General features: G+C 39.9%; 1 protein-coding gene across 6 annotated transcripts in view; it reads right to left on the minus strand.

The window, feature by feature from the left end:
• MARCHF1 (membrane associated ring-CH-type finger 1) overlaps positions 1-12,862 on the minus strand; it is a 117,655-nt gene that overhangs the window by 69,911 nt on the left and 34,882 nt on the right. For 5 of the 6 annotated variants that reach the window (XM_079991406.1, XM_079991411.1, XM_079991407.1 and 2 more), the window contains one exon: positions 4,221-4,360. The exons of the other annotated variant lie outside the window; for it this stretch is intronic. In XM_079991406.1, the coding sequence (XP_079847532.1) occupies positions 4,221-4,322 (102 nt within the window). In that variant the 5' untranslated portion in view covers positions 4,323-4,360. The remainder of the gene's footprint in view (positions 1-4,220; positions 4,361-12,862) is intronic. 6 annotated transcript variants of the gene reach the window in all.

Consider the following 12,862-nt stretch of genomic DNA (forward strand, 5'->3'; position numbering starts at 1 on the left):
GGTACCCCTGCCCGTACGGGCCAGTCTTGACAGACTCTGGGGTTGTGCGCCCATCTCACTTAAGAGGCCGAGGGCCAGCGCTGTCCGGAGACACTTCCGGGTCACGTGGCCAGCGTGACATCGCTGCTCTGGCGAGCCAGAGCCGCACACGGAAACGCCGTTTACCTTCCCGCTGGTAAGCGGTCCCTATTTATCTACTTGCACCCGGAGGTGCTTTCGAACTGCTAGGTTGGCAGGCGCTGGGACCGAGCAGCGGGAGCGCACCCCGCCGCAGGGATTCGAACCACCGACCTTTCAATCGGCAAGTCCTAGGCGCTGAGGCTTTAACCCACAGCGCAACTACCCAAACAGTATAGAAATTTATTCATGTAGGTGACTACAGTGGCAAGAATCCTATTTGCCCCAAAATGGAAAGAAGTAGTCCCGGCGAAAGCAGATTGGATACAAATATTCATGGATTATGCAGAAATGAAGAAACTTACCAGAAGAACAAAAAATCAAGGCGACAAACCTTTTTGAAAGGAATGAAAGTGGTATATTGAGTATTTACAAACAAACTGTAAATAGCTTAAGACATTGGCAGGATTATTGTAAAAACCTGCAGTTTCATAAGAGTAAATAATTAAAGTAGATGAATAAAAAAGTTAAGGTAATTTAGAATATGCAGGAAAAGGTAAATATAAACCACATAAAGAGGAAGGACGACGTTGAGTTTTGAAATGTTAAAATGACTGTAAAGCTATTGAAATGTATATAACTGAAAATAAAATTTAAGAAATTATTAAGAAAGAAACAAGCTTCTCTGCACTTTCACAAGCAAAGAAGTCACATGAAACTGTCTTCCTTCTATTTTGATAATGGCAGTGCCCCCCTGAGGCTGAAATGCATCTTGCTCTTGCATTTGAGAGTTGTGCCAGTTCACAACTGAGGACTTGGCTGCCAATGATCTGATATTGTACACTGTCTTACATAAAAGTCTTTATTGAATGAGAAATCATTTTGGGGAAGCGTTTTGTCTCACAAATTATATTCTTCATTTGAAAAGGAAACATTTTTTTCCCTTTCCTTTCCTTTTTTCAAATTTTCAGGGGGAAAAGGCTTAGGAGAAAAGATCCAGTAAAGAAATTCCCCACACCTCCCCATGTTTTCTGGTCCCCACCCAGGTTTCATATCTCTAACAATACCAATGTTACTTAAGGGCTTGTCAGCTGGAAAATGTACTGAATTGTATGTGAAGTGCAACAGGCTGAAGTACTGTTATGCATTAAAGATGACACTCCTATCAGGAGCTAGTCTTCCAGCTACAGCTTCCAACCTGCACTATTGTTGCTAGCTTCTGAATTCCAACAAAATTATATTCTTTCCAGTAAAGCATCAAGTTTTAAAGTGCGACAGAATAGAGGCCACGGAAAATTCAGGTATCTGGGGAGTGGGGGCTGCCGTCATATGCACTTAGAAGCTCTAGAAAAGTAGCCTACTTATCAACACAAGAACATGCTCTCTTACAGCTTCCAGACCATTTTGAAGTCAGCAGCACACATACTTAGACAGTGGCTAGACTTCATATGTCAATTGTTTTCCCTAAGGAAAGTGGACTGGAGGGTGGGGAGAAGGTGAGAAAGTACTAGCAGACTTCTTCCACAAACGACTCGCTATCCCTTTCCAAGTGCCCAGTGGCAAAAATAATGTGCTCATCCTGACAAGTCTCCCAGAACAAATCTAAAGCATTTGCCTCTGCTGTCTTCCACAACTCAGCCCAGCTTGCCACATTATCATTCGCCTTAGTAAAGAAACCTGATTTCAAACAATTATTCACTTCTCTTCTGTTTTGATGTCAGGTCCGTGTTTCAACAACGGAAGGGGCTGTTCCTTTCTTTCCCATTCCCTGTTCCAATGTTTCTTCTTGACAGCTCTTTAGTAATGCTTGACTGGATAGGCCTGCCTCATGTAAAACACCAAAAATGTTAAGCATTCCTGAAGAAAAGCAAAGTGTGAAAACTGACATGCCATTTGTTTTGAGCAAAGCAGCAATTCTCTATCACTTTAATACAAGAGTTTGGGTAAGAATTTCACTCAGAATAAATGGTTCTAGTCACAAAATAAATGTCCTAGACAAAATATTGAGAAGGCAGCTAAGTAAGTAGATGCAATATGCTAAAAATAGGGTGTACCTTGGGCACATGCTACATTGTAAATGTCTACGAGTTACTCTGCTTCTTGCATGACTTAAAATGTCTATTTATAAAGTATTGTTTTCATGCAGTAAGCAACCAATATTAAAGAAATGGTAGCAACTTTTGAAAGGAGTGTATGTACAACAGACAGGCAAGTAAATAGAATGGAGAAAAATAATAGCATGCTAACAGGTCTAGATTTGTGGCCTGTTGACACAATACAAACCTGCACAGTGCTACTAATGCCCTTATTATTACAATGGATGTGGCAGAGATTGATTATGCATTGTTCTGGATGCACAACAACAACTTGTGGCTCAAGACACAGCACTGCAGAATGTCAACACTGTTCCCCAAAGCCTCTGTCTTCATCCACTAAGCTTACTGTGTTAAGGATTTTTTTTTTAAAAAAAAAAAAAGATACAGTACTGGCAAAGAGAGTGCATAAAAGAATCCAGTAAACAAAGTTGCCACAGCTGGGCAAGTATGCAATGCAACATCTCCCCCTTTATTCTGGCATATCTGCCTTTTGACAATCAGGTCGCTAGGCAGTTGGCAAAACATCTTCAGGCCTCAATCATGAGCAATTTGGTCATTCAAACTCTTATTCAGGAAGTTGCGCCTCTCCAAAGTCTGGCTGCACTCCTGTGCAAAATATTTAAATACTACTGACTTCAGTGAAATTCAGAGTTGCGCCTAGCACTAGTATGGATCTACACAGTTTCTTTAATAAAAAACTGGGCATCACTTTCACACACAGTAGTTGTACTGGGATATTTATAAAATATTATGAATAAGAGTGATTTAGAGCTGGTAATGAACCTCCTAATGGCAGGTTGCATGGAACTGCATTCAAATCGAAACCTAAAACCACTCCTACTCCCAACACAGTACGAATGGCAGCTAAGAGCTGGGAAAAATTAGCATCCCTCAAGCAAATAACCTTCAGCATGAACAACAGGCAACATATAATTTTCAGACAAAAACAGATTGCACTGATTATGTCTTTGGAACAACTATTCAGAGCAGTAAAATATGGGTTGCATTAATTCAGTCTCTTACACTTGTTCAAGATATATAAATATATATTTACTCAGAGTATACATATTGATGTTGATGAACATGCCCAAGTTAGGACCATTAAATTCAAATGGTCTACTCTAAATAAAACTTAGTTAAATATCACTCATAGAAAGTACAATGGAATGTAACTTTTCCAATACAGTGGTACCTCAGTTGCCGAACGGCTTGGCTCCCAAACAAATTGGCTCCCGAACGCCGCAAACCTGGGAGTGAGTGTTCTGGTTTTCGAACGGTTTTTGGAAGCCGAATGTGTGACGCGGCTTCCACTTGAGTGCAGGAAGCTCCTGCAGCCAATCGGAAGCCGCACCTTGGTTTTCGAACTGTTCTGGGTGTTGAATAGACTACTGGAACGGATTAAATTCGACAACCAAAGTACCACTGTATATATTTTGGCTGTCAAAGCCTGCGATAATCCACCCTATGGAACATATGAAAAACAATATTCCAAAATACATTTTCTTTCTTGTCAATGTCATAGGCAAGTTTACAAACCAAGCAAAGCAGTACTTTTAAATAGGGGCCCTCTGTTCATATGCATTGACAACTATTAAAAATAGCCGAACATATCTGTTTGTAGGAGGGGTCATTTTTACCTTAACAATACTCTTGAAGCTGCTGAAAAGGAAATTTTCTGTTTATAGATGTCAAAGCGTGCAACTCTGTATTCACCTTGATAGAACAGCAATATTATTTCAACAGCCAACACATGCGAGCCAAAAAATTAGAAGGGGAGAGGTGGTTGGCAACAAAAGTACAATATACTTTGAAAGCTTGAAGAAAGAACAGTTTGCATTCAAAGCAAAACAAAAAGAAGCAGGCAAAGCCAAAGTGGTTTCAAATAAAGTACAATAAGGCGCAAGCACTACTGTGGTTTCTTTTTTTAAAAAGTTAATTTAGCACCTTTCAAAGGTTGCTGGTATGGATTTGCACATGCCATCATCATGAAATAGAACTTTCACTCACCAAGGCAGAGATATGTGAAGCATCACCTGTGACCTCAGGGGTTCTTGTGCTGTTTGGGAGTCTGTGAGGATTACGAGCTATCGCTTGGCACCAGCCCAACATTTTCTCCTTCCACTTATCCCTTTTCAATTTCTGAAATTCTGAAAATAATTCACATTCCCTGAAACAGTGGTATTTTTAGTTTGTTGCATGTATGTGTCTGGGCATGCAATTATATATATATGCGTGCGTGTGTTTGATCTGCCTATAAATAATAAAACTAAAATGACGGGGGCAAGGTGGAGTGGGGAATCTAGACCAGGCTTCCCCAAGATGTTTTTGGCCTACAACTCCCATGATCCCTAGCTAGCAGGACCAGTGGTCAGGGATGATGGGAACTGTAGTCTCAAAACATCTGGAGGGCTGAGGTTGAGGAAGCCTGATCTAGACGCATCAATCCTAAACACACTTCTATCCAGAAACAAGTCCCAAATAAATGGGACAGTGGCTTCTGGCATACCTGTGAAGTTAAACTATAGGTTCTTTACTGTAAGTAAATGTTATTGGATCCAGATTTAGTAGACCAGGGATTGGGAGCCATGAACAATCTGAGGGACACATTACCTTGTTGGAAACATTCAAGGGGGTATGTGTCAATAGTGGGTGGAGGCAAAGGAAAAAATAGGCAGAGCAAAAGGTGTAAGCAGGCTACATTTTAGCAATTCAAAAGTAAGAGGTTTCTACATACATACACCCCCAGTGTAGGCAAACAAGAGTTATCATCACAATTCAAGAGCACATTTCATCAAGGCAACAGCACTTGAGGAGGGCATGGGACAGGGTCAGAAAGGGGTATGATGCAGAGGCGTTGTTTGGTCAACAGAAGATACTGATAGCCAGAGAGAGAAGTCTGGAGAGACACATTGAGCTCCAGGCCTGAGGTGCCCCACCCCTGGAGTATAGCCACTGGATTAAGTGGGATTACTCTAAATCTGGATCCAACCCAATATTTTTAGGACTGATATTTCATAGGAAACATACAGAAAATTACTAAAATGCATATATACTGGGAGAATTATGCACACAATATTACATTACATGCATTAATGAATGCTTTCTTCAGGTTCAAAATGTCATGTACCACCAGCAGATCAAATACCACACATGAATAAATATTATATTCTAATAACAAAACTTCTTCAACTGAAAGCATATCCCACATTTTCCAGAATTAACCCCATTACATTCAAGTTTATGTTACTAAATTTTAAAATGTTCAGGTAAAAAAATCCCAGATCAACTGCCTTTAGACTCCAGATTTATGAAACATGTAACCAATAGTGTACTTCACAGCTGTGTTCTGGATCATACCCTGCTAAAAATGGTACAGCTCCAACAGTAATATCTTATGCTTTTTTAAAAAGGAAAAGAAAAATAAAAACTCAAAGACATTGCATGTGATCCTAAACATGCATAATTGTAAGTAGGCTCACTTGGAACAACCAAAGTTTCCTTCCCAGTTAGTAGGAGGATATAAAATTGAAAATAATTCAAAATATCAGTTCATTTAATTACATCAGTTACATATCACATGTACTGATTTTTTAGCTTATTTCAGATGGTGAGAACAGGTTTATTACCTATTACCTAATACTTTAAAGTCTGAAAATGAATTTCCTTTTCATTTAAAACTAATGTATACAAAGTCACTGTGGCAAATAGGTGCAGTTGTGGATGTCACATATCCGTCTACTTTGTTATTCTTTTATTGAAAATCCCTATGCTGAATATGATGAATCTGATACTTAAAAGACTTCCTGAATAGTTTGCCTCACCAGCTTTTGTTCCGACCTGCAATAAGCCAGGTGGGACTTGCAGTTACTCTCCTGCTCAGGTACAGTCCACTCCATTGTTATAACAACACACATTTCCACCATTTTGATTTAATGAACATTTCACTAATTCAAAAATCAGCATTCATGAAGGTAACCTACCATAAACCTCCTAGTATGGAAAGCTGTGCTCTCTGATTGTCTTATATGCATCTTGCTTAATTAAACTTTCCAAGAGTAATTATCACCAAAACGTACACTCCATATTTTTTAGTGGAATTCAAGCATGTAGCCACAATTTATGTTGAATAATAAAAGCAATGCTGATGACAGTTAACACAAAACTTTTGATTCAAATCAGATCCAGTACACAGGTAGCAGTGCTGTTACTAAAACAGACCTTGCAGACATTCCAGGTTCAGATATGCACTGTGTACTATGCTATCTGTCATTCACACCAAGCCTTCTGAAATTTATAAGTCTTCTAAAAGACTTCAAGAGACCCTTGAACAAAAGGATTCTATGAACTGGTGTATTACATAGAAAATGCACAATGTCTCATAGAAAATCCTTCATTGCAGAAGTACACATTCACATTAAGTGATACTTGCCCAAACAGCCATTAACTCAACGAAATACGTATCAGGAGAAAAATGATGACAAATATGAATACTATGATATGACAATGAGGAAGAAAATTGCTGTAATTCCAAACATTGCCTTTTGGAGATAGTGGCAATGTGGCTTTTATCAGACCAGTTCAACCCTCGTCACCACTGCACCACCCTCATAAGGCACTGCAAGATTTCTGAAGCTTCCCAAAATTTTAGGGTTGGTTTGTTGGGCGGCTAGCAGTTTCTCTTAAAGGAATTCCACTTAGTTGTCCTCTGGGTTCCTGCCTATAATGACAACTCACCAAGTTTTTACACAGCCCATTAATCTTGACATTCATTCTAGGTAAAATGTTTTGTCCTCTGCCAAATTTTTGGAAACAATTGGAAATGCCGTTCCAAAGCTGAAGGCTGCCAACTAGACTGATTGGTCCCCCTTAACAAATTCATGCAAAAAATCAGGCACCTCTAGAGGCTTAAGGAGTCATTATGCTTTGGAAAATATGCTGCCTACTCAACCTGTGAATATAAAATTTTTGCATCCCTTGCATACTTCTGTTGTCATACTGCTCAGTCAGGGTCTGATCACAGATGAAAATCAAGACAGAAGCGCTCAGGGATCATTATAACACACAGCAATATGTCATTGGGTTTGAGAGTTGGCCCCTTTTGACAAATTACAATAAAAAACAAGCATAATAACTAGTTGTACTTTCTTGCAAACCTAGATAATGTGCATATTGTGATGCAGTGGGGGAACACTGCTATTCTGTAATTTTAAACTGTGTTGCACTCCCACAGAAATGAATATGATCTTACTTGAGCTAATATTCACATACACGAGATTATTTGAAATTACTGTGACCAACTGAGTCTAAGAACACCAGGCCAATAAATCCATACAGTCAATATCATATGTTCATATAGGCTCCCCAATCTTGTATATGGCTGTTCATGGCTACAGCTGTGCTGGAATGTGGTGAATGACACAAGCATTTTGTCCCTTGATTTGTCCCTGGAAACTACACTTGGGTTCAAACCAATATTTTTAATAACTCAAGGGAGATGTAAAATTTAAAGAAAATTAATACAAATTACAGTCTGATGTATTAAAATTAACATTTGTTTCATCTACAAAAGGCAGCTCTCTTTTATTAATGCCATGTAATTTAAATATTTCAACAAGAAACGATTTGAGACACTTTTAAGTCAAAAGTTGATGCTGTCTGATTCCTTAATAAGACACACAAATGGCATTAAACAAAAGGAAATGAAACACAAAGCATTTTCCCACACATATATTGAACGACTTATTCCTCTTTCTTTGCAAGATTCCTAACAGCGACAGAATGAAGGAATTTTGCGAGTTATGAAACACATTAGCAAAGATGGACAAAAATGCCCAGGACTAGAATGGTTGTGGGGGAGGTATCTGAACTCCTATGTGCTAACAATACTCTATTTTATTTATAAGAAAGTTTTTCAAAAAACTAGGTGCAGTTTCCATACCAGCCTTAAGGAAAGCACAACTCAAGAGTACATTGCAAAAAGTTAAAATGCCAGCCATTTGAACCAGTTGCAATGGCTAACTGGGACGATGTGAACAATGAGCCTGTAGGTCGAAGATAATCTAAATAAATAAATGCAGATATAATTGGATCAGGGTCCTGAGAGATGTGTGTGCTCCCCCCCCCCACATTGTCTCTCAGGGTAGTTATTCAGAACCATTGAAGGGCAAAGGAAGAATATGTGCCATAAAGAGAAAGAGCCAAGGACTGCTAGACCTCTAAAGCTCTCATACACAGACATGTAGCTCATGCCCAACACCAGTACTTATCAACTTAGTGCAGTCTGTTAAGAGGGCTGAAAAGGAAGACAACCTATCCAGGGACAATGGTTTCATGAAAAGGGGAAGACAGCTGTATTCCCTAGTTTGTTTTTTAAAATGCAAAAACAATAATAATGGCCTACATTGTATGCTTTTTTCAGTTGCTGGTCTTGCTACAGCTATCAGTGGTCATGTTTTTATCTTGCCAGATTGGATTGAAGGCCTACAAATGGCTACTTTCCATGAGAATATGAAAGGAACATAGGAAGCTGCCTTATAACAGTCAGACCATTGGTCCATCTAGTTCAGAAATGTCCACAGCCTTCCCGGGTTTCAGAAAGCAGCTTTTCCAAGGCACAACCGGAGATGCCAAAGATTGAATCTAGCACGTTCTGTGTGCAAAGAGTGTGGTCTGTCACTGTCACCCTAGGCCCTTTCCAATCTTGAGGAACAGCAATATGGTGAGCTTGGTAAACAAGAGGGAAATTTGACACCGGGAAGGCATATCAAATAAACTGAAAGAGTACAGTGGTACCTCGGGTTAAGAACTTAATTCGTTCCGGAGGTCCGTTTTTAGCCCAAGACTGTTCTTAACCTGAGGTACCACTTTAGCTAATGGGGCCTCTCACTGCTGTCGCGCCACCACCGCACAATTTCTGTTCTCATCCTGAAGCAAAGTTCTTAACCCGAGGTACTATTTCTGGGTTAGCTGAGTCTGTAACCTGAAGCGTCTGTAACCCAAAGTACCACTGTATTGGACAAAAAGGTCTGCACCAAACAGTTGTAGTCTATATCCAGGATGAGTGTACCACTCAGTCTGCCACTAATGCCACTGGCAGTACATGAGGGGAAGGGGAGAAAGCCACAGGGTTTAGTGAGGGGAGTAGGAGAAGCAACCAATCTGCCACACACTCAAGAAATCAGTGGGGCTATAACCATCACTCTTGTTTTAAGTGTGTGCTGACCAGTTTATCCTAACTTTTTAAAGAATGTGTGTGCAGTGTGTCTCCCCTCCTAAAAGGGAATTTTCCTATTCAGGGTACCAGCCAGGCATTGCTTCCAAGCAGAACTTTCCACTTGTTTTCATTGTCTCACATTCATTTTTTTGTTTTACAACTCTTGTTCTATATTACATGCTGCTTAGCATCCTCATTGGGCTGATCTTTGTGGTTTACCAACTCTGCAACCTTTTGGGTTCTCCCAGTCTTGCTGATGTCTCCTCATTTTTCACTGGCTCTATTTGGGCCATAATCTTGGTGTGTGGTATTAGTAAAGGGTGACATCTCAGTAAGTCATACAGAGTCTGCTCCTGAGTATGACTAACATTGGGTATCACCCAATTATTTCATCTTTGTTATCTCCACCCAATTAACAATATGATGAAATCTCTGTAGCAACAGCATGATAGTACAGAAAGCAAGTTTATAGAGTCCTATAAAATTCAATATTATGTCAGGACATAACTAGTCTCCACCTCCACACACAAAAACACTCTATTCTATTTTTAGAACTCATCTGTCACTAATTCCCACTATATTTACTTCAAGAGAAAATTACCCCTTTGATCCCTGTTCTCTGTAGCAGTTTAGCTAATGCCATACAGCATGTATTTATTCAACAACTTTTAAGTTCAGAGAATTACTAGGAAATGAATGATCTAGAATCAAATGCAAGTGCAGCTTTTATTTCAGACAGCTTGACAGAAGTCCTAATTCTTTGACTTGTAGGAGTCCAAAATAATTGGTTTTCATTAACAAATGTTAAATATTTGTTATTGAAACTTGTCATTAGTTAATTTAAAACAGCAGAAACAAGAATTTTACAGAAACTTCCTCAAAGAAAGGTGAAAAGTATTTGGAGAGAACTAAGCAGATGCCTGTCTTTTGTTTATTGCTTTGCACAATTAGATGGTGTATTAACCTGGAATACACTATTAACAGGCTTTGGGGGAAATATCTAAAAGTAAAATATCTTGGAATTACAATAACTGTGAAATTACAACATTTCCCAATGATGCAAGAAAGAAAATGTTTATAAAATGATATATAAATGGTGTGATATACAGTATCCTGTAAGATACAAAAAAAGTATCAAACTGTATTATGCCACAAATGCAGACGCAGTGCATGTTTGGTGGTACTGGAAAGTTATGCATTAATTCCGGGGAGGGGAAAGGTGGAAATCATTTAGGCAATGATTAATTGGAGAGCTAGAGAAAAGGACAAAAGAAGGATCATAATGTGTAGCTAGGAAATCTCTTGAAAAGAGCATGGATGCTGATTGCCAAAAAGAAGGAGGAAAACCCTCAAAGGTTTATATTAACAACTGTTGCAGGAGAAAATGGTATATGATGAACAGTATGAAGCATGGGCAAGTCATGGGAATAAAAGAATCCCCTTTTAAAACCAAACGGGGCTAAACACATAGTGTAGAGAACAGAAACTACTCTAAAGAAAATACAGTGGTACCTCGGGTTACATACGCTTCAGGTTACACACGCTTCAGGTTACACACGCTTCAGGTTACAGACCCAGAAACAGTGCTTCAGGTTAAGAACTTTGCTTCAGGATGAGAACAGAAATCGTGCTCTGGCGGCGCAGCAGCAGCAGCAGGAGGCCCCATTAGCTAAAGTGGTGCTTCAGGTTAAGAACAGTTTCAGGTTAAGTACGGACCTCCGGAACGAATTAAGTACTTAACCTGAGGTACCACTGTATCTTAATGGACATCCTGTCAAAGTTAAAGGTTTAAGGACTTAACCTAAGCTTCCTTTATATATTTCAGTATGTCTCATATGTTACTACCAAAGCAAAGGGGAGATTTTTTCAAATGCAGTACATGCATACATATTTAAACCTCTATAAAGCAGACCCACATGTACAATGAATAGAAGTTCATATACAGTACTGCAAAACCTAGATTATTTTCGCCCCTTTTTGTGAAGTTGTTAAACTGACTGCTTTTCACATCACGATGCAAGAGAGTGAGAGAGCGAGCGCGCAAATGAGAGCCTGAATGCTCCTGAGAACAATTGTGTAAATATTTTACACACAGCTGATAAGAGCCTAGGCCAGAGAGCATTCCCAGAGAAAGAGTAAGATAGCTGTCCCCATGGATCCTGATATTCTCCCACATAGGGCTCTGATATTTGTACACACAGAAAGACAGCATGATGCTCCTGCAAGGTCTGGGGGTGAAATTATGCTAAGTCCTAGGCAGTAAGGTAAAGTTAAAGGGACCCCTGACCATTAGGTCCAGTTGTGACTGACTCTGGGGTTGCAGCGATCATCTCACTTTATTGGCCGAGGGAGCCGGAGTACAGCTTCTGGGTCATGTGGCCAGCATGACTAAGCCGCTTCTGGCGAACCAGAGCAGCGCACGGAAACGCCGTTTACCTTTCCCCCGGAGCGGTACCTATTTATCTACTTGCACTTTGACGTGCTTTCGAATTGCTAGATGGGCAGGAGCAGGAACCAAGCAATGGGAGCTCACCCCGTCGCGGGGATTCAAACCACCAACCTTCTGATCGGCAAGCCCTAGGCTCAGTCGTTTAACCCACAGCGCCACCCGCGTCCCATATCCTAGGCAGTACTGTTCCTCAAATACTTGTATAAGAGCTTGCACACTAAAACAAACAAACAAACAAACAAACAGGTATTACAAGATAATAACAAAATGAGAAAGTATAAACTTTGGGAAAAACTGGCAGCAATAAAAACACAGTTAGTAAAACATAAAAAGTCATGGAAAATAAAGCGTTGACACTAAAAAAGATAGAACATAGAGCTGGGTCACTGTCAGCCTCCCAGGGAAGGACATTGCATACACAGAATACTACCAACTGAGGCAAGACCTAAAACCCTCTTCTCAGCCATCACCTGCCTCAATTTCTGATGGCAGGGCCACGCAGAGGAGGACCTCAGATGATGGTCACAATTCACACTACATGGACAAGCTGGTGTGGAGGCAGGCAAGTATCCTGGTCTCATGCTGTGCAGGGCTTTAATGGAAAGCGCTTTAAAGACAGAACTTTGAATTGCGCTTGGTTAAGAAAAGGACTGGTTTATTATTGATGTGACATAATAAATTACAGAGATTCATTGCACTTCTCACCTCATTAAGAATGCCTTCAGTTCTATTTACATCATGTTCTGCTTTTTAAGAAATCTGAACAGCATTCCCTTTAGCCAGTTTCAGAGTGTGAGTGTGGTAAAAATGCTATTTTTATTTGAAAAGGGGAGGGTTCAGCTTTCAACACTTATTTCAGCGGTTGTAAAGACTGCTTCAGGTATTCTTTTCCGACAGCTGCTGTACTTGCCGCTTTCAACCCTCTGACCTTCTCAATTTTTCCATTGTTTAGTGAGAAAACAATGGACAAAAATGTTAACAGCACAC

Source organism: Podarcis cretensis (assembly GCF_951804945.1).
Source record: "Podarcis cretensis genome assembly, chromosome: 9".
Taxonomy (NCBI): domain Eukaryota; kingdom Metazoa; phylum Chordata; class Lepidosauria; order Squamata; family Lacertidae; genus Podarcis; species Podarcis cretensis.